The 23,895-nt window shown below is 39.5% G+C and overlaps 1 protein-coding gene across 2 annotated transcripts in view; it reads right to left on the bottom strand.

Moving 5' to 3' along the window:
- Positions 1-1,267: 1,267 nt before the first annotated feature.
- The window catches only part of RB195_019605 (uncharacterized protein), a gene marked incomplete at both ends in the record, with an annotated part of 37,308 nt that continues 14,680 nt past the window's right edge, over positions 1,268-23,895 (bottom strand). For both annotated transcript variants that reach the window (XM_064187533.1, XM_064187534.1), the window contains 17 exons: positions 1,268-1,401; positions 1,472-1,575; positions 2,215-2,318; positions 2,372-2,434; positions 3,802-3,883; positions 3,950-4,025; positions 4,284-4,455; positions 4,551-4,697; positions 4,790-4,865; positions 6,771-7,038; positions 11,908-12,009; positions 12,281-12,370; positions 12,462-12,534; positions 12,592-12,708; positions 15,140-15,296; positions 15,831-15,929; positions 21,344-21,536. In XM_064187533.1, coding sequence (XP_064043414.1) covers positions 1,268-1,401; positions 1,472-1,575; positions 2,215-2,318; positions 2,372-2,434; positions 3,802-3,883; positions 3,950-4,025; positions 4,284-4,455; positions 4,551-4,697; positions 4,790-4,865; positions 6,771-7,038; positions 11,908-12,009; positions 12,281-12,370; positions 12,462-12,534; positions 12,592-12,708; positions 15,140-15,296; positions 15,831-15,929; positions 21,344-21,536 — 2,057 coding nt within the window. The remainder of the gene's footprint in view (positions 1,402-1,471; positions 1,576-2,214; positions 2,319-2,371; positions 2,435-3,801; positions 3,884-3,949; positions 4,026-4,283; positions 4,456-4,550; positions 4,698-4,789; positions 4,866-6,770; positions 7,039-11,907; positions 12,010-12,280; positions 12,371-12,461; positions 12,535-12,591; positions 12,709-15,139; positions 15,297-15,830; positions 15,930-21,343; positions 21,537-23,895) is intronic.

Raw genomic sequence — 23,895 nt, 5'->3', positions numbered from 1 at the left:
TTCCGGCGCGCTACTTCCTACAACAAGTTCGATTAGAGCGCGCCAGCCTTATGCACACGCCGCATCTTTTGCACCGTTTTTTTTACGGCAATTAGGAAGAAATGGACGGAATCACCTCCTCTCCATAATCTACTATGCCGTATACGAATACTCCATCTGAAATCCGTACCACCTCAGATTCGTTGGGTGATGCCTTTAATGGGTCAGTCGATACAGGGTTTAGCTTATGGGGTTGCAGTAGAATAGGTTAAACAGTTCATGAGTGCAGATGTCCCAAATATAATTACCGTAAATGATCTTTTCCTCTCTCTTCGAATTCACATTGCAGTAATTTTCGTCTACTCTACATGATTAGACACAATTACCTAAAACATATAGCTCAGTCGTCAATGCTCCCTGACTCGAAATCGTCCAGTTGTTGCCACTGATGAGATTAGCACTAACGGATTCGTGGCCTCTTTTCACATCCTAGATCTCTAGGATCGTTCTTTTCAGCTTTCAAAACTTCGGGAAACTTGTTCGCATGGCACTTTGCTACAATTATTTATACAATTAAAGTAAAGAGAAAATCTACTTCATCTAGTTTTTTTTCGCACTGATTATATCTCTTCTATGGTAAAGTACTGAAATCAAAGTCATGGACTGAGATTTACAGCCCTCAAAGTTTTCAACGCTATTCGTTTTTACTAATGACTCCTTTTCGATTGCCCTATTATGCACATACTTGGCCGTACGTACATATAGTTGGGTCAAAACGACATGATGCACGGACCGTTACGTAAGTGACCGCGCTCCTAAGCGGTGCGGTCGAGACAGCGGTTGGAATCGAGGTGGGACCATGGCGAACTGCAGAGGTGAGTGGCGGCAGTGAGGGTCCTTACGCGATCCCAACCACTACGCTCCACTTCGAGCGCAGCCGCTTGTGCAAATGTTGGTGCTTCATGTCGTATTGACCCGACTATATTTCCCTCCCTGAGCGCAAACAGCACTCATTTCTGAGTCCAACTACACCGAAGCTTTCTACATGTTTTCTAATGAGAAAGAAGAAGACAGCAAAGCGGCAACTCGGTTGTTTCTTTTTTCTTGGCATGTCTTTCTAAGAATATTGTATAAAGTTTTATTACTAACGTAACAAAACTGGATTAACAACGAAATGCACCAGTGTTATTCGATTCTATGTACAAATGTTTCTTATTACGATAGTTTCACGCTAGCTCTGATCAGAGAAAACAAAATCTGAGCGGCTTGCGCCTCCCCAGGCGATGCCCTACAAGTCACAGTCTTGTATGTTGATCGCGTTTGTGGCCTGCTTTGGATGATCAAGCAGTACAGTGCCGAGTGCAATCGACTCGATACAACCTCGGAATCCATCGAGGTGTTGGGAGTCCGGCGGCATACCCCCTGAAATAGTGGTTTTTTTTGAATAGTGGTTCCCAAAATTACTACTCGCCGCTTTGCACAAAGACCTCACCAATAAATAGTCCTTTGTAGACGTTTAGCTGCTCGGAATCTCCCGGTGCTATTGTGGTGATAGGAGTCGCATCATTTACTGACAACGTCACCTGACGCCGTTTCCTGGAATTGCGCAAATAAAAATCCGGGAAGATCTTCGCTTCTCCGCATTCCTGAATGTTAATGAGCAGCCCTCAGTGAGCTTTCTCCTACTTCGCGTAGATGGTTCAGGAAGACAAACAAGTCTGTCTTCCAGGTCGTTGAAACGTTATCGGATTTGTATGGGAAGTTAAGAGCTCAAACTTGATACGGAGGTCGGTTCACGCTACCCATTGCGAGGGATTCAATAACTTTTTCTTCTACGAATTAGAGCCTAACTCTACCATAAAAGCGACTTAACGGCTCCAATCACTGGATCATTCATCTTATTTACTGCAGTCGATAGCAATTTTGTAATCGGATTAAAGAAAGCGAACTGAATCATGCCTGGTTAGTTATTTTTGGATCCCAGTACGCTCTCTGACATAATTTAAAGAGGTTGTTCCCGCAGGATAATTCAGAGCGTAATTTACAGTTGTGGTCAAATCAGAACTGTAAAATACAGTGTGTTCTGGTAAATACGGATTTTTACTAGGATTAAGGTGATGTATTCGTCCTCCTGTTTCACTCCACCACTTACTTCATCATTTAGCTAACACGTTTTAAATGTGTGCTCCACCGTGTAATCAATCAAAATTTAGTTTTCAATTTTGTAAGTCTCACCTCACTATTTCAACGCGGGTCCATCGACTTATAATAAGCTTACTCGGATGTGTAAGGGACACCAAACCTGAGCCAAGATTCATCATCACTTGTATTTCACGATCCTGGAATAATAGATTAGCGAATCCGAAGCGATTGAAGGGAACCTTGCACGTACTTGAGTTATTAAGAGTCGGAAAAAGTCTCCACTGATTCCGTTCTCACCAGAGAATGCGAGCAACTGGAAGAAAATTAATCGTAGGAGGAATTCGTATGAATCTTCTTCTACGTTAGTTTTACTGTCGGGTTACGTTACAAAACTATCTTGTACGAAATGAATTTAAAAACTTAACTATACCAGTTTGTTTCTTCTTTCCCTTCAATAACTACGCAACCTTATCTTTTTCATATTTTACACATCAACTTAAGGAATCTGTAACTTTATACGTCATGTTTTTTTTTCTCGTCGAAATAGATAAATAAATGAGTACAGGGCAGCAAGTATAGTTTTTAGAAAACAGGGTTACTGTATTTATAGCATAGAAAGAACTGTTATTCATAGTTTCAGAATGTCAGTCAAAACATCTTCACTTGCTCTATTTTATGGGGAAGTAGGTGTGAAAAATTCCTCGATTTGCATGCATTTCCTCACATTTCGCGCTTCATTTTTCCCCCATATTTCTCGAATGAAAAGCCAAAGTAAGTGCACTGCTCCTGCAGCCGCATGAAGTCTCAATGTGCTTTCGGTCGATGAAAATGCCGAAGTTGTGGAAGTGAAGTGAACTGATGCATTCGTTATTTCCGGATGGTGTGTTAAATTCGTATTAATTGATGTGTTTGTGCATTGCAGAACTTTCACTGTCAGAGAAGTGGGTTTAATCGAAGTCACAGTTCACAGTTCGCACAGGCACCTCTACGTTAACCACACTTCCTCCCATCAGTCTATCATTCGTCCTTTTCCCTTCCGTAAGAACTCAAATACATATTGAAATTTTCGTTTGGTGTTTGGTGACGATACGTAATGAAATGACGTTTGGAATGTTTCCAGTCAGATAAAATCAAAAAAGTATTAATAAATTATGCGCCGTCGAGTTGCATGGAAAATATCAGAGTTGCTCAAGCGAAATTTGATTGCATGTTATCCAACAATTTCTTTTCTGCTCGCAATAAAGTCATGTTTCATTCGCAGAGAGGAGAATAACTGTTCTTGCTTTTTGACCAACCGAATGGAAACCCGAAAAGTCAGGGATTCTGCTTCACAGTCTGAAGGGATTGTGCTTACGAGTAAAATGTTTTGAAAACAAGTGGTATTCACTCAAGGTTAACCTTTCAAACTCATATTTTGCACCCACACACTCTGAAATAAAAGAACGAAATTAAAAATTCCATCCGTAAAAACGGTATCTTAAGAAATTCATTATAAGGGATACTAAGGTGAAAATCGTATAGAAACTATATAGAAAACGCTTAATTCTCATCGACAGATCTTTTTGTTTATCGCAGAAGAGAAGTGGACTTTGCAGAAGTAAGTGGCTAAGACGACGAATAAAAGAAATTCTATCAAACTGAAGAATTTGGAAGAAAAGACGAAAGTTTGATTTTTCTCACCTGGGTTTTTGGAAGACCATCATCGCCAGTGCTATTGCTCAACTTAAAATTAATCTCCATATTCAGGGAATCTCCAGTGATTCTAGAATGAGAACCATTTTTAGTGATAGTCAGGTGATTTCTGAAAGCTTTGAATGCAGCAACTCACTGATTCATGTGCTCCTCATTTTTAAATTCCAGGTATGAATGTCCCGAAAAGTGCATGGCGGACAATTGATTCGCTTCTGTAAGAAAACATGAAACTCGAAGGAAAACACAACTGGCATACAAACATGTGTGGATGTTCCAACTCGGAGTTCGCAAAAAAAGAAGGTTCGGGCACGGCACAAGGGCTTATGTTCCGCCTGTGGTGTGAAAGATTCTTAGGAAGCTAAGCGGTAATCTGGTAACATGCACTAACGGTTAGACTCATAGTCAAACCGACTAACTTTTTGGGAAAAACCAGGCGGAAGAACAAGTGGATGGAGGAAGATTCCACTCGCCTTGTTCACATGTCCTGCCATATTTTGGCCATTCGCACAGACAAACAAAATCATCGTTGTTGGAGGTGCAGGCACGTGGGCAAGCCGCCAGTGCGCAAGGATCCATTCCGCATTCTCGTACATGTTGTCCAGCTCCCGCTCGAAGCAGAACTGATTTTCCATTCAATCGAATCTTAAAAATAGTGCAAGGGATTTCCACGCGCTAGTTTGATTCCCGTGATATCAGAGAAATCCCAGTGTGATCTACATAAATGATCTTTTTCCAACCTTTTTCACGCAACCGTGGAATCCAGACAACGCCTCGAGATGATGTGGCAACGCTCCTTCATATCCTCCAATGTAGAGCGTACCAGGCTGAGTGAGCGGTATGCCGACGGACAGCAGCTGGGATTCCACCCACGACTGGCGGTCAATCTGTAACGCGGGATACGGAATAGGCATGTTCTCCTCTGCTACGTCTGTAGCTGAATGATTTTGGGTGGAAAACACTGGAAAAACGAAGGCACCTTCATTAAAATTCCTTTTCCGGTTCGCCATACCTCTGCTTTGTGCCATTGGTGCAAAGTAACTGGAGATTCTGATCTGAAAAGGGAAGAGGATTTTCCAGTTATGAGTTTATGGAATGAGATAAGTTCAGTGACGGAATGCTCACAGAATCTATCTTTATCCTGGGACGAATTCTATGAAATGCTAAACAAATTATGTTATAAAATGTCATAAACAATATGTTTTCTTTTCTTCTTTTTTTCTTTCTTTGGTGCACCATTGGTGCATATATGAATAAATAAATTAATTAGTTAACCACCACAGATATTTTACTTGTAAGCGACGTTTAATTTTAGGGGACGCGAATGCTTGCAAAGGTGGTCCGCTCATGAACCCCAGTTTGGAGCGGCTGAGGTTTCAAAAAGACTTGCTTCTCAGTTCCCTGTTAAACAAATGCTGCTGGATTTACTGCTCATTTTGTTCCACGAAAACAAATCTGTCACAAATGTATTCACACAATTCGTTAGGCAAGCAGGATACGAGAGGAGGGAGGTGCATGAATTAGAACAAGTAGAATGTTCAAAAAAAAAAGAACAGAAACCTCAATCATCATCTCTTTTTGCCTTACATTTGTTCTAATTAATAACTAAATATGAATGTTTGCAGAAAATTCCTGATATTTCTGGAATTGGTCATCCCATGGTTAGAAATACAGGATGGATTCGTAAACGTTAAGGCGGCGGGTGAACATTGCGATTATGTACCAAGCTGAGGCCATTACGGATTTGGAAAAAAGACAAGAAAAGCAACATTGCCAGTTCAGCACTGAAGAGGAGTTCTTGCAGGGAAAAATTTAACCGAACTTTGGAAAAAATCAACTTTTGATTTTTCTCTCCGATCGAGAAATCCTAAAATAGGTCAGAAATCATTTAGAATCAAAGAAAACGGTGGTTTCTTCAGAATCAGGCTTTGTTGACAAAAATTGTGGTAGTGCAAACTTCCCTATTCTGGAAAATAATTGCAAAGAATTGGTTCTGAAAGAAGTGATCCGAAAACGGAAACCACTAAACTAAACTGGTACAAAGACTCCGCAACTTTATTCTTTTTAGCTGAATATGCGGAACGAAAGTCGTTTTTGGAGGAAATAAAACGAAGTGCATAGAAGAAATTTTCAAGGATGTCTTCAGACCAGTAGGAATTGTTTTTCTATTTATTTATCAATGCATTTTTTAAGACAATCCATCAAGCTTCTCTGAATTAATGTCTTTTTTGAAACAGGGCTCCCAAGTTGAAGCAATTATTTTGATGAAAACAAAATGGGACCACTATATTGACTACATAAGCTACAGGTGCAAAACGATTTCCTTGCTTCCATATTTCAATTTATTTTAATTTCTAACTATATTCGGTAAAGGCCATCCCGTTCTAACTACGAGGGCGACGCAACCAAATAATCTTACGTTAAAAATTTCGATGCTCTCGGAGTATTCGATGGATACACTACAATATATTGCCACACTTGCAACACTGCATCCTTGAATATTTGAGATTTGAAATGATCCGAATAGGTTATTAATAGTGCATGTCCTTTCCGAACAGGCGGCAGCCTAATGCAAGTGCGATGCTGACTTCTTTTTAGGTTTCCCGTTGGCTTCTTTTTAGGTTCCCCGTTATTCGTAGCACCAGGTTTCTTTTGGTACCTTAGAGAGGATGGAATCCTTAAGGTAATTCTACTAGTAGTTCTATTTTCCTCGTGAGGGCAGAAAACTAGGAAACTATGTATGCAGAGCGTTTAAATTGCTGCCCTTCCGCTTGTCGGCAATGAGCTGAGAATTCAATGCGAACCATACTGCAGAGCATGGATGCCCAGCAATTATTCACCATTCGTAGATGTTGTTTCGCTGGTGAAGTGTTCGGCGATGTTTTAAAACGAAATTGGCAAGCAACGAAATTGGCTGGCACGGTGCGTGAAATCCACGGCCACAAATTGTTTTCACTCACCTCAAAATAGCAGTATCAGAACCCATCGTGACTTGCACATTAACGTAACCGCGTTCCATGAACACAGCCAAATATCGGCCTGCATCCTGCCAGTAGAAGAGAAGACCGCTATGAGTGTTCGGCTTGAAGTTGATCCTCAAATCCAGGTAGTCCACGATATCGGCTGGAGCGGGAATTGTTATGAACGATGAGCCAAGGAATTCGACAACTTTCAGCGCTGGCAGTTGGAGGTGGTCTTCGACAGGAATGGATGCGTTGAGTGAGTTCTCTGTAAAAAGGAAACGTAAACTCTTCAAGGAAAAACCAGCAAAGTTTGTCTGTAATTTCATTAACAACAAGGAAAATTCTTAGTAGACAAAAATGTCAACTAACCAAAAGCAAATAACAGTTCATATAAATGTTGAATAGTGAAAACAAAAAATATGTGAAGCTAATTGCTGCAAAAGGAGATGATGTGAGATGCCCTTTTCTTCAGATTCAAAAAAAAAACGAGCATTGAGAAGCACTAACGAGTTAGCCTCGACTGGAAATAATATTAATAATTTGACGAGTTCTTTCATCGCAGTTCCAATGATTTTATGAAGTGGAGATGATTCGAAAAAGATCTTGTACAAAAGATTTGAATGTGAATTTAATTTGCTTTCTAAAGTCATTCAGTGTGCAACGATCTTCATTAGAGGGCAAGGTCAAAAACTTTCCCGTTAATTGCAATTGTGATTAGAATTAACTACCAAATACTAAAATTGGGGAAAGACTTCTTTCAAGTTCTAGAAATTTCAGGAGAATTGTGGATGGAGTCCTCTTCCTGATCACTGGTTTCTATAAAATTAGTTCATCAGGCAGCAACCTCTTCTCAGTGTTCCGGGAAAGCAGGATGGAAATACCTGCGAGCAGTATACATATGTATGTGTTTGCAGTTTAGCTGGCTGCACCCCGTTCAAGTGATGTGGTCCTTTTCGGACGAACCAAGAAAGACTTAACACCTAACCACATAAACAAACTTTATGTCAGTAACACTTACTTTAAATTTATTTCTATAAAATATTTTATTTTCCCATATATTTTCCCCGATATTTTTAAAAGGCAAATTTGTTTTTTGCAATGTGAAATGGTATGCTGTGCTCTCCATGCCAATATCCTCAAAATGATTTTGGGGACAGTGACCAGAAAAATGGACATTATAGGACACAAGAGTTTTGCTTTCGCTGGAAGCTACCCTAGCTGTCATAAGTCAGGCCGAAGCGACATGAAGCTTGGTGCAGTTGTGTAACTCGCTGCACTCGAAGCGGAGCGGTGGACCGTAGCGCTTGGAATCGAGAGGAGACCCTTATCAGCACTACCCGTCCCTGCAGTCCGAGAGGAGCTGGTAATGGTCCCGCTCGATCCCCGTCAATAACTCCACGGGGCTGATAGCAACCGCCTATGTAACTGCACCGCTTCCACGGGTCGCTTTGGTCCGAGTATGAGAACGTCCTCCTAATGTTCAGCGCACTATATAAATATAGTATGTGAACACCGAAGGATATCGTAACCAAATTCGAAACACAGTAACTCCAGTGAGTATCATCTCTATAGATAATGGACTATATAATACCTCTGGGCATGCATTAATTTTTGTATTGTGAAGTGTTTATTAACTCTGAACCCTTCCTACTATAAACTGTCGATTTTTTTAAACAAAATTTGGGAGGTCATCCCTAAATTTGCATAGCACGTGAAACCCTAAAAGAAAAAAAGACGGATTCAGAGCACAGAGGAAAGTTATGTTGAATTTTTGAATGCACAATTAGTACTGGATGGCCTATTGTGGTTAGATAAAGGTAAAGTTGGGTATAATAAGCTTAACCTTTACGTTCCTGACAATTCCTAAATAGAGAAATTAACAAATGCAAATTGGAACTGTTACGAATAATTTAACGCAAAGGAAATCATTTAATATGTAGTCAAAAATTAATAAAAGTATAGGAAAGTGATGTCGTTTTCACTTGCATTAGCATTCAATTTATTCTATTCAGCTGATTTCCTGCATTAAAAATGACTTTTTTTTTGGCAATTAAATTTTTAATTAAGCAATTTTTGGCAATTTACTTTTTTTTTACAAGCCAGTTTCATTTCCATAACATTCGCATTTTTGGATTTTCAAGCAAAAAAAAAACCCCGGAAGAGTTGCATATTCGGAATTGGATGTTATTTCGGTCCATTTCGGAAAGGCATTGATGCAGCAAAAATCGCAAAAAAATATTTGTTACGTCTATTTTATTAGTGCCCGCAAAAACCAAAGCTGCTCTGCTATGTAGGTTTAGATCGGGTATATGTCTGCTTTAATTTGAAAATAAAAGGACACCAATTTCAGGTGTGCTTTTAATAGATTCAGTTATCATTGATATAATTTTAAAAAAAGAAGCTGGAGAAGAGTTGTTTATGCCTGGAATTTCCCAATTCCTCTCACAGTTAAAATTTACTTCTAGGTCCTCGAAATAGTAGCAGACAATGTCTTTTCGTTGTTTTCTTGTCAACTTCAAAACGCTGCAGCGTAAGCTTGTTTTGACAATTATTTTTGGGAATTATTTTGATTCAGACACCTGAGAGTGACATTGAATCTGTGAATAATGCAGAAATTGTTCTGTTTACACGCAGGTATCATTGAGATCCTTGTAATCGTATGAGCGTGTGAGGGCTAAAGAAACAACAATAGCATGGGTAGTCTGCGTAACATTGACAGCTTACAAGGATTTAAAAAGTTCGACACAATAAGCAAAACAAAACGTTTAAAACAAAGTGTTTATTGCAGAACAACGTTGCTTTTTCAAAAAATTCCTTCAGTTTCGCTACTTCCGTTTTTCGGAAGTTTTCAGCTACTTTTCAAAGGATGTGGTGCGAGTGAATGGGCGATTTCACAAATTGATTCAATAAGCCAGGGCTGCTACCACAAATTCCAGGGATTTGCTGGAATTTCCAATGCCGGCGTACTTAGCTTCGTCATCGCTTCGGTAAGTGTCTTCTCAAAAAAGCAGGAAAAACTTAAGAGTTACGTCCCAGTATTTATTAGGCGTACCGGAAAGTTTTGTCGTTTTTTTTTGTATAATTAATTGTAATTTTTGGTAAATTTTTATTTCAAGTCAATAATGTCATAAACCTTACTATTGTTTACGGCCTTCTGTTTAGTTTATTGCCATTATTACGGCTTCGTAGAATTGAGAAGATTTTTATTCAAATTTCCAAAACAATATAGAATTTACAAGCGCAAGAACGGCATTGAATGCCCCGCGGTAGCTATCACAAATATTCTTCGCACCTGTTTATTTATTAGTATCACTCAGATTATTTATTTATTTGTATTTGTCCAAATAAACAACAACATTTTTATAGTTGCATTTTTTCACTACTACCATTGCACTCTGAAGTTTCAGTGGACGGAAAAGCTTTTCGTGTAAAGGCATTACTGATGACTCCCACCAATTCTACATTCAGGATCCTATTCTACGATCCAGGCTGGATTCTTGGCCATAATTTCCGTTTCAACGAAATGCAGTCATGAACAACACCAGCGTTCCAGGAAAACAAACGATTCTTTGGTCCCGACGTAGCGACAGAGAACGTAAGCCAAGATGATGAATTAATGACATGACGGACACTGCCATGTGCTTCAACGAATAATCCTTCTTCGCTCATCATTGTCGGCATGAGCGGACGAAATATTTCGGACGAGCTTCGACCTTCCGGACGACATCAAATCGGATTTCTGCTTTCCGTCGCATGGACAACGACGTTGCATATTCGTTTAATATCGATGTATGAAATAGGAATTGGGACGTAGAGAACTTCTTGATTTTTTTTTAATTCTCAGTATTTTATTCATCTGATTTTTTTTCAAAATCATGCAATCAAGCTACCCTATAACACACTATGTAGGTCCAAAAAGTATGTGGTCTTGAAGTCTGCAAACAAAACGAATCGTCGAAAAATGAGTCATTTGATTACTAGTCCCTTTTTTTCTCCTGAGTACTTTTTCACACTGATTTCTTGAGAGCGCAGAGAAAAAGAAGATATTAAAAATTTTCAAATTTCTAAATGAACACGAATCATTTAAAAGTCAGGAGTTTGACCAAACATTCTTTATTTACCTGTAAATTTAAATAGAATCTCTGCGATAGGAATGAAATATCGATGTAATCATTGAGAAGATTACATACATAGTTTTTTTTTGAGTAAATGTTAGCATTTGTCATTTTTTGAGACATTCGCGAAAGTTATGCTAGAAGAACAATGCCGTACTAGTAGAACATTTCCGTATTTCAAAGGCTCTTTTTAAAATCTAAATGGTACTCTTAGATTTTGTTCAAATGGCATTTCCAATAAAAAATGGCATTTCCACAGGAGGAAGAAAAATGTCCATGCTGACATTTAAAAGTGCGGCTAAACACTAATTAGAACAGACTACCTATAACACATCCTGCCAATTACATTTTGTCCTCAAAACTCAAGAAATCGATTAAAAGTAAACATTGGGATCGATTTTCACTGATGGTGGATAAAATAGGTAGAACGACATTCAAGAAGATCGTTAGTAAAGTTAATTGAGTTGATATGGAATTTACTTCACAGGAGAAGGAAAATGGATGGGTAGAATTTTGTGTAGCTGAGATTTCACCAACACAAGAGTCTCTTAGGATTGTTTTCGCTAAAATTACATATGCTCCCAATCGGGGTATTTTTGCTAGAAAATTGCAAATCGTTTTGGTCATTAAATATTTTTCCATCAGGTCAGAGAAACATCACACATTCACTCATTCCGCATTCAGCATTTCTATACAAACACTGAACACACCTACAGATGTTATTGGAAGAATTTTTCCAATCAAAGCACCAAGTGCAAGCATAATATTGAAGAAAGAGCGTTTTTTCTCTTCATTCCTTTCGAAAAAAAGATCCTATTTCCTTTTCCAACGAGATTAATCAGTGAGAATGGCCTGTTTGTCTTCGTTGGGATGTTTTGGATGTTGTTCGTTCTCTCTGTTAGCTTCATTCCATTTCTCTTATCTTCACTAATTTATTTAAATCACCGATGAAAAAGTACTGTGTCTGTCTTATGTCTAATGCTTCGTAGGCTTCGATTTTTTGATAATCAAGGACCCACCTTGATACTTTGTGACAGCAGCACTTGATGTAGTAGTTGTAGCGAGTTTCGTTGTTGTAGTAATTTCCGGTTCCGCATGCGCTTTTCCAGAATTAATCTCGGCTAAAACACGACGTGACACTAGCCGTTCGAGAAACATACCGTAATAGTCGTACGGTAATGTCAAGTAGCATGGTGATAGCAGGGGAACGAGAATCCCGATTAACCGCCACATATCATAGCAGTTGGAGGAGATGAAGAGAAACGCGGGAGGCCCCGCCCCGTGGAGCTAAGAGGTACACGGGCAGGCGAACTTTCGAACGGGGTTCTCAGACTTCACATCTTGTGAGGTCGATAGCACTACAACTTTAGAAACTCTAAAAATCTCTCTTACCGTGTTTATACAGCCTGCCTGTGGACAGATCAATTTCGCGGATCTTCGGAAGCGGAGCCGATTGAGTTTGCGTTATCGGATTGCAGTACTCTGCAAGAATTCTTACCTCCTCACATTTTGGCATTGAAATAACCTGGCTAGACAGACTTTATCTCCTCGTACAAAAACAATAACTGCTTACCTAGATCCTGAAGGTTCACAGCTGTGTTCACCTCATTTTCAGTATCCAAAAGCACGTCGTTATTTATGATCAGCTGTAATAGTAATGGATCCAGTTCCAGTCTCGCGAAGCAGTTCATAGTTCAGCTCACCTTTCTAATGCAACCATGGAATCCATTTGCAGTTCCAACTTTGCTTTCAAATGCATCGATGTGTGGAGGGGCTCCACCGACGAACACACCCTCATCCATAGAAATTCCCTTGTAGAACTGGAATTGTTAGCCGCTTATTTCGCTCGTTCTTTTTTATAATTCAACTTAAGATCAATGCTGCGGACGGGGAACAGGGGAAGCGTAGTGGTTAGCGGTCACAATTACGCATATCTGGACGACGGTCACCGACCTAGGTAAGTCCAACGTTATTCGTTTTAGCATCGATAAATTAGTAGCAGACTTGTCTCAAAGGATCAGAAGAATAGCACAGGTCGACATCCCCTCACCCCCTTGCTCTCCGAATTTCACTAGTAGTACTAAACCGCATACTAATTCAAAGTTTGCCCTCCTCCCGCCTCCCGAAACTCATTTGTAGTCCCGCATACCAATTCATAAACATTTACAATTCTCAATAAAAGGCAAACGTGGTCGTACATTCCAAAGAACGAGTGATTAACGTCAAACAACACTATTATTTATAGCTTAAACTTAGACGCAATGACGTTAAGGAGTTTATTGGGGTGCGCTGGTCTGAAACTCTCATCACAAAAGAAACAGGGTTCACTTTCAAAGTAGTCCACCTCACAACCCCGGTAGAATATGTAATAAAAGATGTTTGTGTACATACATACTCCTAGTGGTGCTTCCGCTCCAACAAAATCCTGTGAAGCAAAAGAAAGCTCAGATCAGCGTCTCTGCCGTGTATTAAGTACCTTATCACCTAACGATAAACCGTAAAGTGCTCGTCAAGTTCGACCTCAATTCAGGATCGCAGAGGTTGTGAACTCATATACTGCCTATATAGATCTATGCAACCCTATGTTATAACGAACAGTGATTAACAAATCTCAGAATTGTCTGGCAATTTATCGATCTCGAAAAGAGAAAAGGATTGACCTCAACCAGTATCGAAGCATGCGTTGAACTTAATGACTTTTGGATTCATCTCACATAACTTAGAGATTGTTCTGGAGGTCAGCTCTAACTTGAATGGATTTAAATAGGATTTAAATAAGTTTGTAAATCACTGTGAGGAGTTTTCCAAGATATTGTTTTTTGCACATAAAAGTAAAAGGATAAAGTCTCTGGCGTTAATCAGTCCGCTTGGGAGGCGCCCCCACGTTCACTTCAATTCAGAATCGTTTTGAGGTTTACGAACGTGTACCTGGCCTATACAATGACTTGCGGTGGCTAGCCGATGTGTCAAGTCAGTGTTTTTATCCTCCCAGACAGTTCTGGTACCAATTTATCGACCCCGGAGGGATGAAGGGCTTGGTGAGCACGGGGGAATTCGAACCTCCGATCGATCGTGCAGGAAGCGGAACCTCTAACCGCTACACTACACCCACCCCTTTTTTTGTACATAACGATTTTTATACTCCCCATTTTGAGAAGGAGAGAAGTATTCTTTTTTACTATCTTGATTGGGCAGGCTTAAATAACGACGAATTCTTTACCATCATTATCCAGTGCAGCTGTTACCACAACCGTAAAGCGTGTTCACTATTAATAAAAATGAGATATTTTGTATTTGTTTAACTTTTTTCAACAAAATGCGCTCTATTTAAAATTTTGACGACTTCTTGACTAAGAGAGAGGTGATTTTTCTTATGGCTTCAGAGTTCTAAATACGTTTCGTCCTAAAAAAAGAAACGTTGTGGATAAAAATTTTATGGGTGTCCATTAATAACGTCAATCTGCGTATGTCTCCAAGGGCTTCGAACAAAACAATTCCTTCTCTTTTTTTGCGTCAAACAAATTCTCTATTGTATAGAAGTTGTCCCCGCTCCAGCCAATCCAATTACCGCAACGTATTCGCGAGGTGAGGAGAAAAGTACGAAGCCGTTCAGCTTTTTTTCGGAGAAAAAGATATTTTTTATTGTAATTTCGCATGCAAACAATACCAACAATTAGCTCTACTTGGCGCATCTCTCCTGGTTTTAATTCTATACATCGCGATATGGGAACCGCATTATAGGAGCGCGGAATGTCTTCAACGTGCAAGAATGGAATAATTCTCCAGGAAGAGGCAAGCAAAAAATTACCGTAGTCTTTCGAAGCACTGACTCGGAGAACTATGTGGATTTACGGGAAATGATTAAGTAAACGTTATAACAAATAAAAACGACATATAAATAACAACATAATAGATACAATAATAAGCAAATAAATAAATGACAACGTATTTCGCAAATTTTAGGATGAGACTAGTGCTAAACGAGTGGTATTCCTTCAAATTTAATGTGGTTACAGGCCACTAATATGGGAGGGCAAGTGACGCAGTTGTAATCAACAATATTTGTTTGAAATCATTTTTTTTCTTCGGTTGATTGTATAAATAAATAGACGGACAACTAAAGAAATGGATAGGCCCTACAAATTCTCGTAAGCGCATTGGCTCCATTTCCGATCACGTGATTTCGTAGTTTTTTTTTGTTTTCCCCATCGATCCTCACGCTATTCCGAACAGGAAAAGAAAAACACAAACCCTAAACTGTTCCGTTAAATCCACCATCAGCGGTCGTGTGTCCACTTTCATTTCAGTTCGATCGCAAAATTTCCGCCAAACTGTCACCGAGTGCCATTCGTTTAGGGCGAACGGCCCGCGATACATGTCCTCAATTGCTCCTTCACCGCAGTCGTGCCTTAATTAGTGGATCCGTCGTCCTCTAATGATATCACACGCCGCTTCTCAAAGTTCTATCCAGTGTGTGAGTCACATATTCATTGATGTCGCATAAGAATTGACCTACTGACTAAAAAAATACTGAAAAAATTGATTATGTCAGAGATCACTAGTATATCACGATGCATTTCTTATATCTTATACATTTCTTTGTTTTTCATTGCGCACCGACAACAAACGATCTAATAAACTGATGAAAATTTGGGAGAAATTAATATTAAAAGATATAAGCGCTTTTTAGCTCCTACCAATCAAGAATTACTTAAATTAATAAAAGTGGATCTCACCTAGAGCGTGTTCTATTTTTTATTTTCTTTGAGGCATGCGGAAACACAATTATTCCCTGAATAAAACGGAGCCAATATGATAAGCACTAGATGATATCAGTGTTTACAAAATTAGGCAAGTTTTAACGGTGGAAAATTTCAGCGTAATGTGCTATTATGCATTTTCTGTCTTAGCAAACATTTGTTGAGTTCTAAGAAAGATTTACCTCAGAATAATATTTGGTCCAATAATCGCTATGGATATGTAGTCATCCGCGTTGAATTGACCGGCAAAGAAGAGAATCGCGTCACGTTTCTCAGAGGTTCTGCAAAGCCAATTACTGAAGAAGTCATCTTGGTTCCCATGGAAAAGAAGTCTTAGTTTGAATAAAGTTACTTGGGATCGATTACGAAGATTTCTTAGAAAGCAAGTAGAACCTAGCCTAAATCTAGTACACGGAAGTGGAATGGATATTCGAGCACATAGGTTCTTTTCTTGCAGAAAAAAATTTGACTACATTATCAAAAAAGTATTTTTCGTTCACATATTTCACGCATTATACATAATCATCCTCCAAAAAAGTGTGCTAGGATTACTTTGATCTCGTTATGGCTCATCACTTGAGTGAAATGACAAAATTTTCAGCCCGAGTATCCTTGAGGATTAGATGTAAGCCTCGCTGCACGCAATTAACATTTTCCTTTTTCCTACATCTTTTCTGTGTTCCAGACTTATGTCGGTCTAAATCTGAGTTAGAAATCCTGCGCAGTAAAGTGAAAAAAGTTTTTTTTTTTTCATTCACTTACTACAACACTGTCTCAGTTCCCACCCAATCATACATTTTCCCCTCTTTAAAATTAATCCTTCTGAGTAATCTATACACAAATTTTGAAGGGTAAAATGAGGATTGAACGAGTTCTTACGATAAGTAGGAATTGCTCACATAACTCAATTATTCTTTTCCCTCCAAAAAGAGGAGAGAACAAGACTACGTTTTCCACTCATAACTCAAGAGAATAACAAATTGAAGCCACTCAAGTTTGCACAACATCAAAGGCTGCTTCTTTTTCCCTTTTGTCCCTCAATTTCTCTTATTGCCTCGGAGCGCCGTTGAGTGCTCGTCCACGCTCGCTAGCTGAATTACTTTGATTTCCGAGCTCACAAGAAAAGCTTCAAGCTTTGTTTTTTAGCGTACGAATCGGGGGCTGACAATGTCGAGAGTGGTAGTCGGTAGTAGGAGAGAATACTTCCGTGAACATCTTCTCAGTACTAGGAAATGAAAGTGTAAAATATAATGTAGCAAACAAAAAACATCCATTCTTTGTATTTATTTTATTTCTCCAATTTCCTGAGAACATCGTTTTTCTTAGCAAATACATGAGTAGTGGATTTGTGGCGCGAATGGGAACTCTAGGGACTGCGTTACTTTTGTCTCTAACCTGGACGCGGAGGTGATCAAAGGAGCTTTTAAAAATCTCAGAAAAAAGAGTTCTGATGTCTCTCACTTGATTAACTGATTAAATCAAGAAGGTGATATCGCGTTCAATTTAATATGCTCAATGGTATGTGAAACCGAAAAATCCTCTTTCTAAAATGTAAGAGGTGTATGAAAAAAGAATTCTGTAGTCCTCTGCCTTTCTTTTTAGCTGAAGGTTTTTTTAGCTTCGATAGATACTTATTACTGATATTATTATTGTTCTCACTACTGTCATCTTATTATGGATTGGATTACGCACACGAAACCAATGTCACATCGAATATTTGAACTGTTAATAGGAAATGGCACAGTAATCAAGTATGACGCATTTTCAGAGCAAATTACGGCTGAGAAGTGGCGAGCAAGCACACCTAAAAATTGTGCATTTTTCATAAAATGAGTTCTAGATGTTACATACCCGGTAATTTCTGAGATTTCATATAAGACCCCGAAATCTCTGAGCGACGTTACGTACAGAAAAATAGGTGGAAGGAGTTCAATCAAAAAGAGATATTGGAGCTATCAGCTAGTAGCTCGGCGCTTCATTCATTTTTGTTTTGTTAGATGTGAATGGTTTTAATAGCTTCAAAAAGAAGATGCAGATTTAAAAAAAATTAATTCTAAAGGAGTATTCACAGTGCTTCAGTCACAGGAGAACGATTCTACTCAAAACAAGAAAGGAAACACAAAAAAAGAACACAAAATGAAACGGATCAATGGGGATGGGGTGGTGGAGAAATCCTAAATGGGACAACTGCGTACACTTCATTCTTCTCACCATTCGATTTCATTCTTTGATCACTCTGAACTTTCACACTTCATGATATGTATAATAACCATGCTTTTCTTTATTTGTTCTTTTTTTTTGTTCACCATGTCCTTCTTTTTTCGCACTATAAAAGGATAGGAAGGATAATGATATGAAAATATGTTCATCGTGTATGATATTGTATTTCATCAGTTCCACACAGTTTTAGATTTTATATTGGTCACACAGTTCTTTCATCTGTACGCCTTTCGACGAATTTTTTTTATTCAATAATGCAGTTGACCTAAGAAGAACATGCTCGTGGATCTGAGGTTAATGGTCAGTAGTCAACAGGGGAGATGAGTTCGACGGTTTTTTCCAGCCAATGTTAAGCATTATTGGCATTCATTTCAGAAGAACACAAAAGCAACGGGTTCCCATAGTCGAAGTGCCCAAGTAGACCTGAGAGAAGTCAGAAAGGAGTATATTGTATTCTAAGAGGAGAGTTAGGTATTCGGAGTGTTTCTGTATGTTTGTGTATTCATGGGATGTGCAAAAAACGTTTGTTTGCAGCTTCACTGCAATGCTAAAAAAGGAAACAGATTTTTCAAAAAAAAAAACAAAAAGTTGAAGTACATTCGACTGAGGAGAAGAAGACTCGGCCGAAACATTTGCGTGGATTTTTGGATACAGACCTATCCTCCGCCAGTCAGCGAAGATCGATGTGACGGCTTTTCTCCTATATTTCCTTCTGAAGATTTCCATTTTCGCAATTCTGAGCATTATGTGGACTTCGGCGCTCTCAGCCATGTTTTTCTTCGTAAAACTACAACGATGCAGAACTAACAGAAAGGGCTGATCTAACTGTATCAAATTGGTTGTGTAGGAAATACGGTCGAATATGGGCAGATCCGTTGAGCAGCCACCAACCACTCCGAAGACAGTTTGACATTTGCTGCTGCTCACATGTTCAAACATTTAAAGGCATCACTCCACGAATCTGAGGTGGTACGGATTTCAGGTGGAGTATTCGTATACGGGATAGTAAATTATGTAGACTGGGGTGATTCCGTCTATTTCTTCCTAATTGCCGCAAAAACGGGCCGGAAGATGCGGCGCGTGCACAACGCCACCGCGCTCCAATCGAACTCCTTGTAGAAAGTAGCGCACCGGAACGCTCGAAGCCGTATCTTCTGGGCCGTTTTTTTTTTGGGCGGCAATTAGGAAGGAATGGACGGGATCACCCTCAATCAATCACGGAATTCTCTCCATAATCTAGGACTTCGTATAGGTATAACCCACCTGAAACCCGCACCACCTCAGATTCGTGGGGTGATGCCTTTGAGCTTGTCGACAGAAACTCAGCTCATGTCTTTTGGGCTCAACTCACTTTTTACTGTCCAAATAATGCAGGTGTAAACAAAAATGATTACGGTGCTTTTTCAATTAAGTGAATGGGGGAACTGTTGGTGGTAATTGTTTTTCAGCATACAAATGTGATTATATAGTGCTTATAGCTAGTTGGAATTTGCAGCTAGGAAAAAGCATATTCTGCTCGTTGTTTGAGGTACTCTGGAATTATGTTAACCTCACCGGAATATGAGAGAATCTAGGGGTTTATATCTCGATTTAACGAAGATGAATGCATTCTACTTTATGAGAGGTAGAATATGAAATAAAACTAATTTGTGAAAAAAGTCTGAAAGTTAGTCGTTTTGCTGAGAGCTTCTACTTTTAACGGAAAAGCAATTCTTTGTTTTGTCGTGTAAATTGACGCTCTCTTGATATCAACTGACTTATGTTTATGAGCCTTCCCATAAACAATGTAGTATCCTATTCTCTCTTAAAATCTTAAAATCAGGGTAATTTTTTAAATTCTAAAACATGTACTTCTTCATTTCAGACAATCTGCTTTCATCTTTCTAGTAGATTTCCAAGGTCCTTCTGTGAAAACATACGCATAAGCACTGACATCTCCCGATCTTTCATCCACTGATCCCAAAAACACTTTAACGATTATGAGCTGAAAATCAACGAATATGATCTCGTCCGTAAAGAATGCTTCTGCAGTTTCATTAGACAGATCACATTATTTGTAGGATAGCTCATTATATACAGTAACCAGGGTAATTCTTCGCCAGAAAACGAAAAAAAAGTGGATCCGGGGGTTCTTCGGTTTTGGTCTGTAATCCATTTTGCTTTATATTGGTGGATAAGATCATCATCCGATCCATGATAACGGAAACTATCTACGTAGCCTATTTTTTTACTCAGAGACATTTTTTTAAGACAGCGTGAAACGAAATTGACGCAATGTGAAACCTGATGGGAAACACAGGGTTCGGGGTGTAAATTACGAATATGAGTGTGGCCCCGCTTTTTCAGCTAATCGTCATACAGCATTCGTTCCTACGAGGCACATTAGACTCCTCCTGGCTTCCTCGGCCGAACATTCACTGGTTTTACTTGAATAAGCTGGCGAGTAATGAATATGAATAAGGGACCGGTGTAGCGCAGTCGGTAAGAGGTGCCGGTGTTTGAAAGATCGACCGGAGGTTCGAATCCTGGCTTGACACATCCGGCTACCCTCAGTAAGTCATTATACAGGCTAGTGAGGTGCAGGTTTTCGTAAACCCCAAACGACTTTCAGTTGAAGTGAACGCTGTGGCGCATCCCAAGCGGATTGATTGAATGCATCACTCCACGAATCTGAGGTGGTGCAGATTTCAGGTGGAGTATTCGTGTACGGGATGGGAGACTATGGAGAGGGGGGTGATTCCGTCCATTTCTTCCTAATTGCCGTAAAAAAACGACCCGGAAAATGTGGCGCCACACAAGGCTGGCGCGCTCCAGTCGAACTCCCTGTAGAAAATAGCGCGCCAAAACGCCTGAAGCCGTATCTTCCGGGCCGTTTTTTACGGCAATTAGGAAGAAATGGACGGAATCACCTCCCTCTCCATAGTCTCCTATCCCGTATACGAATACTTCACCTAAAATCCGTACCACCTCAGATTCGTGGAGTGATGCCTTTAACATCAGAAACTTCATCCTTTATCCTATACTTTATCCTCTATCCTTTAAGCTGAACTCACCTCGTAAGAACGAAGGCCGTTTTTTAAAGGTGATAAGGAGAAAATGAGCGGGTCCGCTCCTATTTTCGTAATTCACACCTCAAGCTCTATGTTTCCAATCAGGTTTTCATAATACGTGATTTTCGTGATACGCTGTCTTCAAAGAAGCACTTATTTTCGAAATCTGCGGCGGCTACAAATTAGTGGACCTGCTATATCAGAGATGATTGCGCCCTGAGGATGTATCTCGTTTCATGTTGATAAATGCGGGAAAGGTCAAGTTATAATTAAATATTCGTACGGTAGACGTGTTCTTGAACGTTTTGGGATCCCTTTCATGCTTGGAAATTTCAAGATCTTCAGAAATTAACGGAAATCAGAGATTTTTGCAGTTTTTATAATTTTCATTTTGCAGTTGAGATATCGTTCGAGTGGTAACTCACCTGAATTCGAGCGTGATGTTTGTCTCCAGGTACGATGTTGCCGGCACAGGAAATTCCGCGTAGTTATTCCCAGTGAAGGACAAAGGTGCGGTGTCCTTTTCCTTTGGCCAAATTGTACGGTCACGTTTCAGACGAGTCGTCACCGCATTCGGCTCCGTGGTCGTGACCGTTACATCTTGTTCAGTGGCGACCACTGAATAAGGATTAAATTAGCAAAATTCATGGACAACATATGGTTGTTAGGACCGTTTGAGGTTTATTTATCACCATTCCGCTATCGTACCTTTTGAAGTTCATAGGTTACAGTATGACGCAGAATTACACGTTCAGTAAATGGTGGAGCATCACCACTGCAGAGAGTTCATTCCTTGGGGCACAAAGTTTTGCTGTTTTGAGTATCAGACAGTACCTCACTACACGTTTAGCCCTACTCGCATAGCGCTGACTACTATGAAGAAATATTAAAAAGCTACTAACAAAAAAGATTTAGTTCAAAAAATACTGCCACTGTTGATGGCACGGGTGATCATATGCGAAGAGAAATAACGATCCTTCTCGTTTTCCATTAAAATGCGAAAGCGCGCTGTCCTCAGGGTACCAATATACGGCGTCGGCGCGTTCTACCAGAGCAACGCAACCGCAGCGAAAGCGGACACAATTACTCTGCCTGTCTAATGAATCTTCCGATTGAAGTTACTGGCAGACTCGCTACGACGATACTGGAACGTGTGTCTGTCGTTGCGCGCGCGTGGCTTCAACGCGGTTGAACTCGGTTGGCCGCGACTATATGTCAGCAGTTCTCTGATATTTCCAGGTTATCATGAGAAGGAATCGATTTACAATTTTTTGGCCGTACTTTTATTGAGGAATCGCAGCACTACACCGTCCTTTATTCTGCCCACCCATACTTCACGTCTAGGTTACTAAAACTTTTTTTTTCATATTTTGAATCCGACAGTTATTTTTTTTAAATCCTATCTTTGAAAACCTGACCTTTATATATATATATATATATATATATATATATATATATATATATATATATATATATATATATAAGAAGCAGATTTCCTCGATGCTAATGTCCCGCTAAAATTTTAGCACAAAATCGCTTATCTCACCTATTACTAAACAGTAAAAGAGTCTCTTCTTCTGGAAACGATTTCTTCGAATATCTCACAAAAAAGTAGAAAATGGGCTCATTGCTTGTTAGATATTGTTATTCTGGATTTACCGTTATCTTGACTGGGACTTTGCGAGCCAATATCCCTAAAGTTTTGCTGAGTGCTACAGTTAGTTTTTGTAAAATTAATATTAAAGAATTTTATTTAAACTGGCCTTTGCTTTTATTTGCTTCACATCATTTTCTCACATTTTGAATGCAGAAAACCAAATAACTTCTGGACTCAGGAATTCATTGCCGCAGACTACTACTTTTGCTGATATTTACAATTATGAAGTAAAGTCCAAAGTTTCTGACACATCAATCTGCACGGAAAGCAAAGAAGCTTAGCAAAGACTTATAAAAATAAAAAAAAAAACCAGGCGATTCATAGTTGTGGCACGTGGAGGTCTGCTACGTCACCAAATTAGAGCAAAGGAGGTAAGCCACCGCCGATATGTCTTTTTTTTTGAGTTTTCTTATGGTTTGAATGTTTTCTGTAGGAAGTTGAGGCACTTGAGAGGGTGAGTCCCTAATGGCTCTGATTTTCCAGGGTTAAGCGAAGGCGATAACGCACACGAAACGTTAGCTATCAAAGACAATACCAATCTTGGCTTCGACTTCGATTCGGAAGAGTCTGAGCTTCTATGAACGTGTGTTAAACCACACAGCGACTAGCGAGGGTCGTCCCATGAATCAAATCAGCGTTTTATCCCACACTAACAACACAAGTCTTGTGGATTCTCGAAAAAGCTCGCTTGGCTTTGTGGCGATTTCAATCCGTAGAGCATCTGATCGCAGTCAAACCTCTTTCCCTTGCCGACACACCAACCCCGTTTACGGACAAAAATGAGGTAAATCCAAAAATCAGAATCCCAAATTGAAGTGACAATGTTCCGGTGTCGTCCGTTTACACTGACACACAGGGAGAGATAAACGGAATCACCCTCTTCCCCACAATCTACGACCCCGTATAGGCATTACCCGCCTGAAGCCCGTACCACTCCAGATTCGTGAGGTGATGCCTTTAAGGAAGCTTTTGCTGACCAGATTCGGATTATAAATGTTCGGATCAATTTTGTTTTTTTTTCAGATTCACTCCAAAAGTTAGCTTTCAATTTTTCCATGTTGTCCTCGTTCCAACGGTCATAATTTTATAATCTGAGGCTTATTTATTTATTCATTCATTCCATTAAACGAAAATTTGCACTGTGAACAGAAAAAAAAAGCAGAACACACTGCTCTTGTAGTTCTGATTTCTAGAGCAAAATGAAATTGTTTTTGTACATTTCTGCGGCATTGTTGGGTCACCCTCTTGCTGTGGAAAGTGGGAAATATTTATGCAAATAGGCTGTTAATTCTTAGGGCAGCGGGCCATTAGCGGCAAGCC

Source organism: Necator americanus, chromosome II (genome assembly GCF_031761385.1).
Source record: "Necator americanus strain Aroian chromosome II, whole genome shotgun sequence".
Taxonomy (NCBI): Eukaryota; Metazoa; Nematoda; class Chromadorea; order Rhabditida; family Ancylostomatidae; genus Necator; species Necator americanus.
Note: the sequence above shows the minus strand (reverse complement) of the source record. Positions and strands in the feature narration are given on the sequence as shown.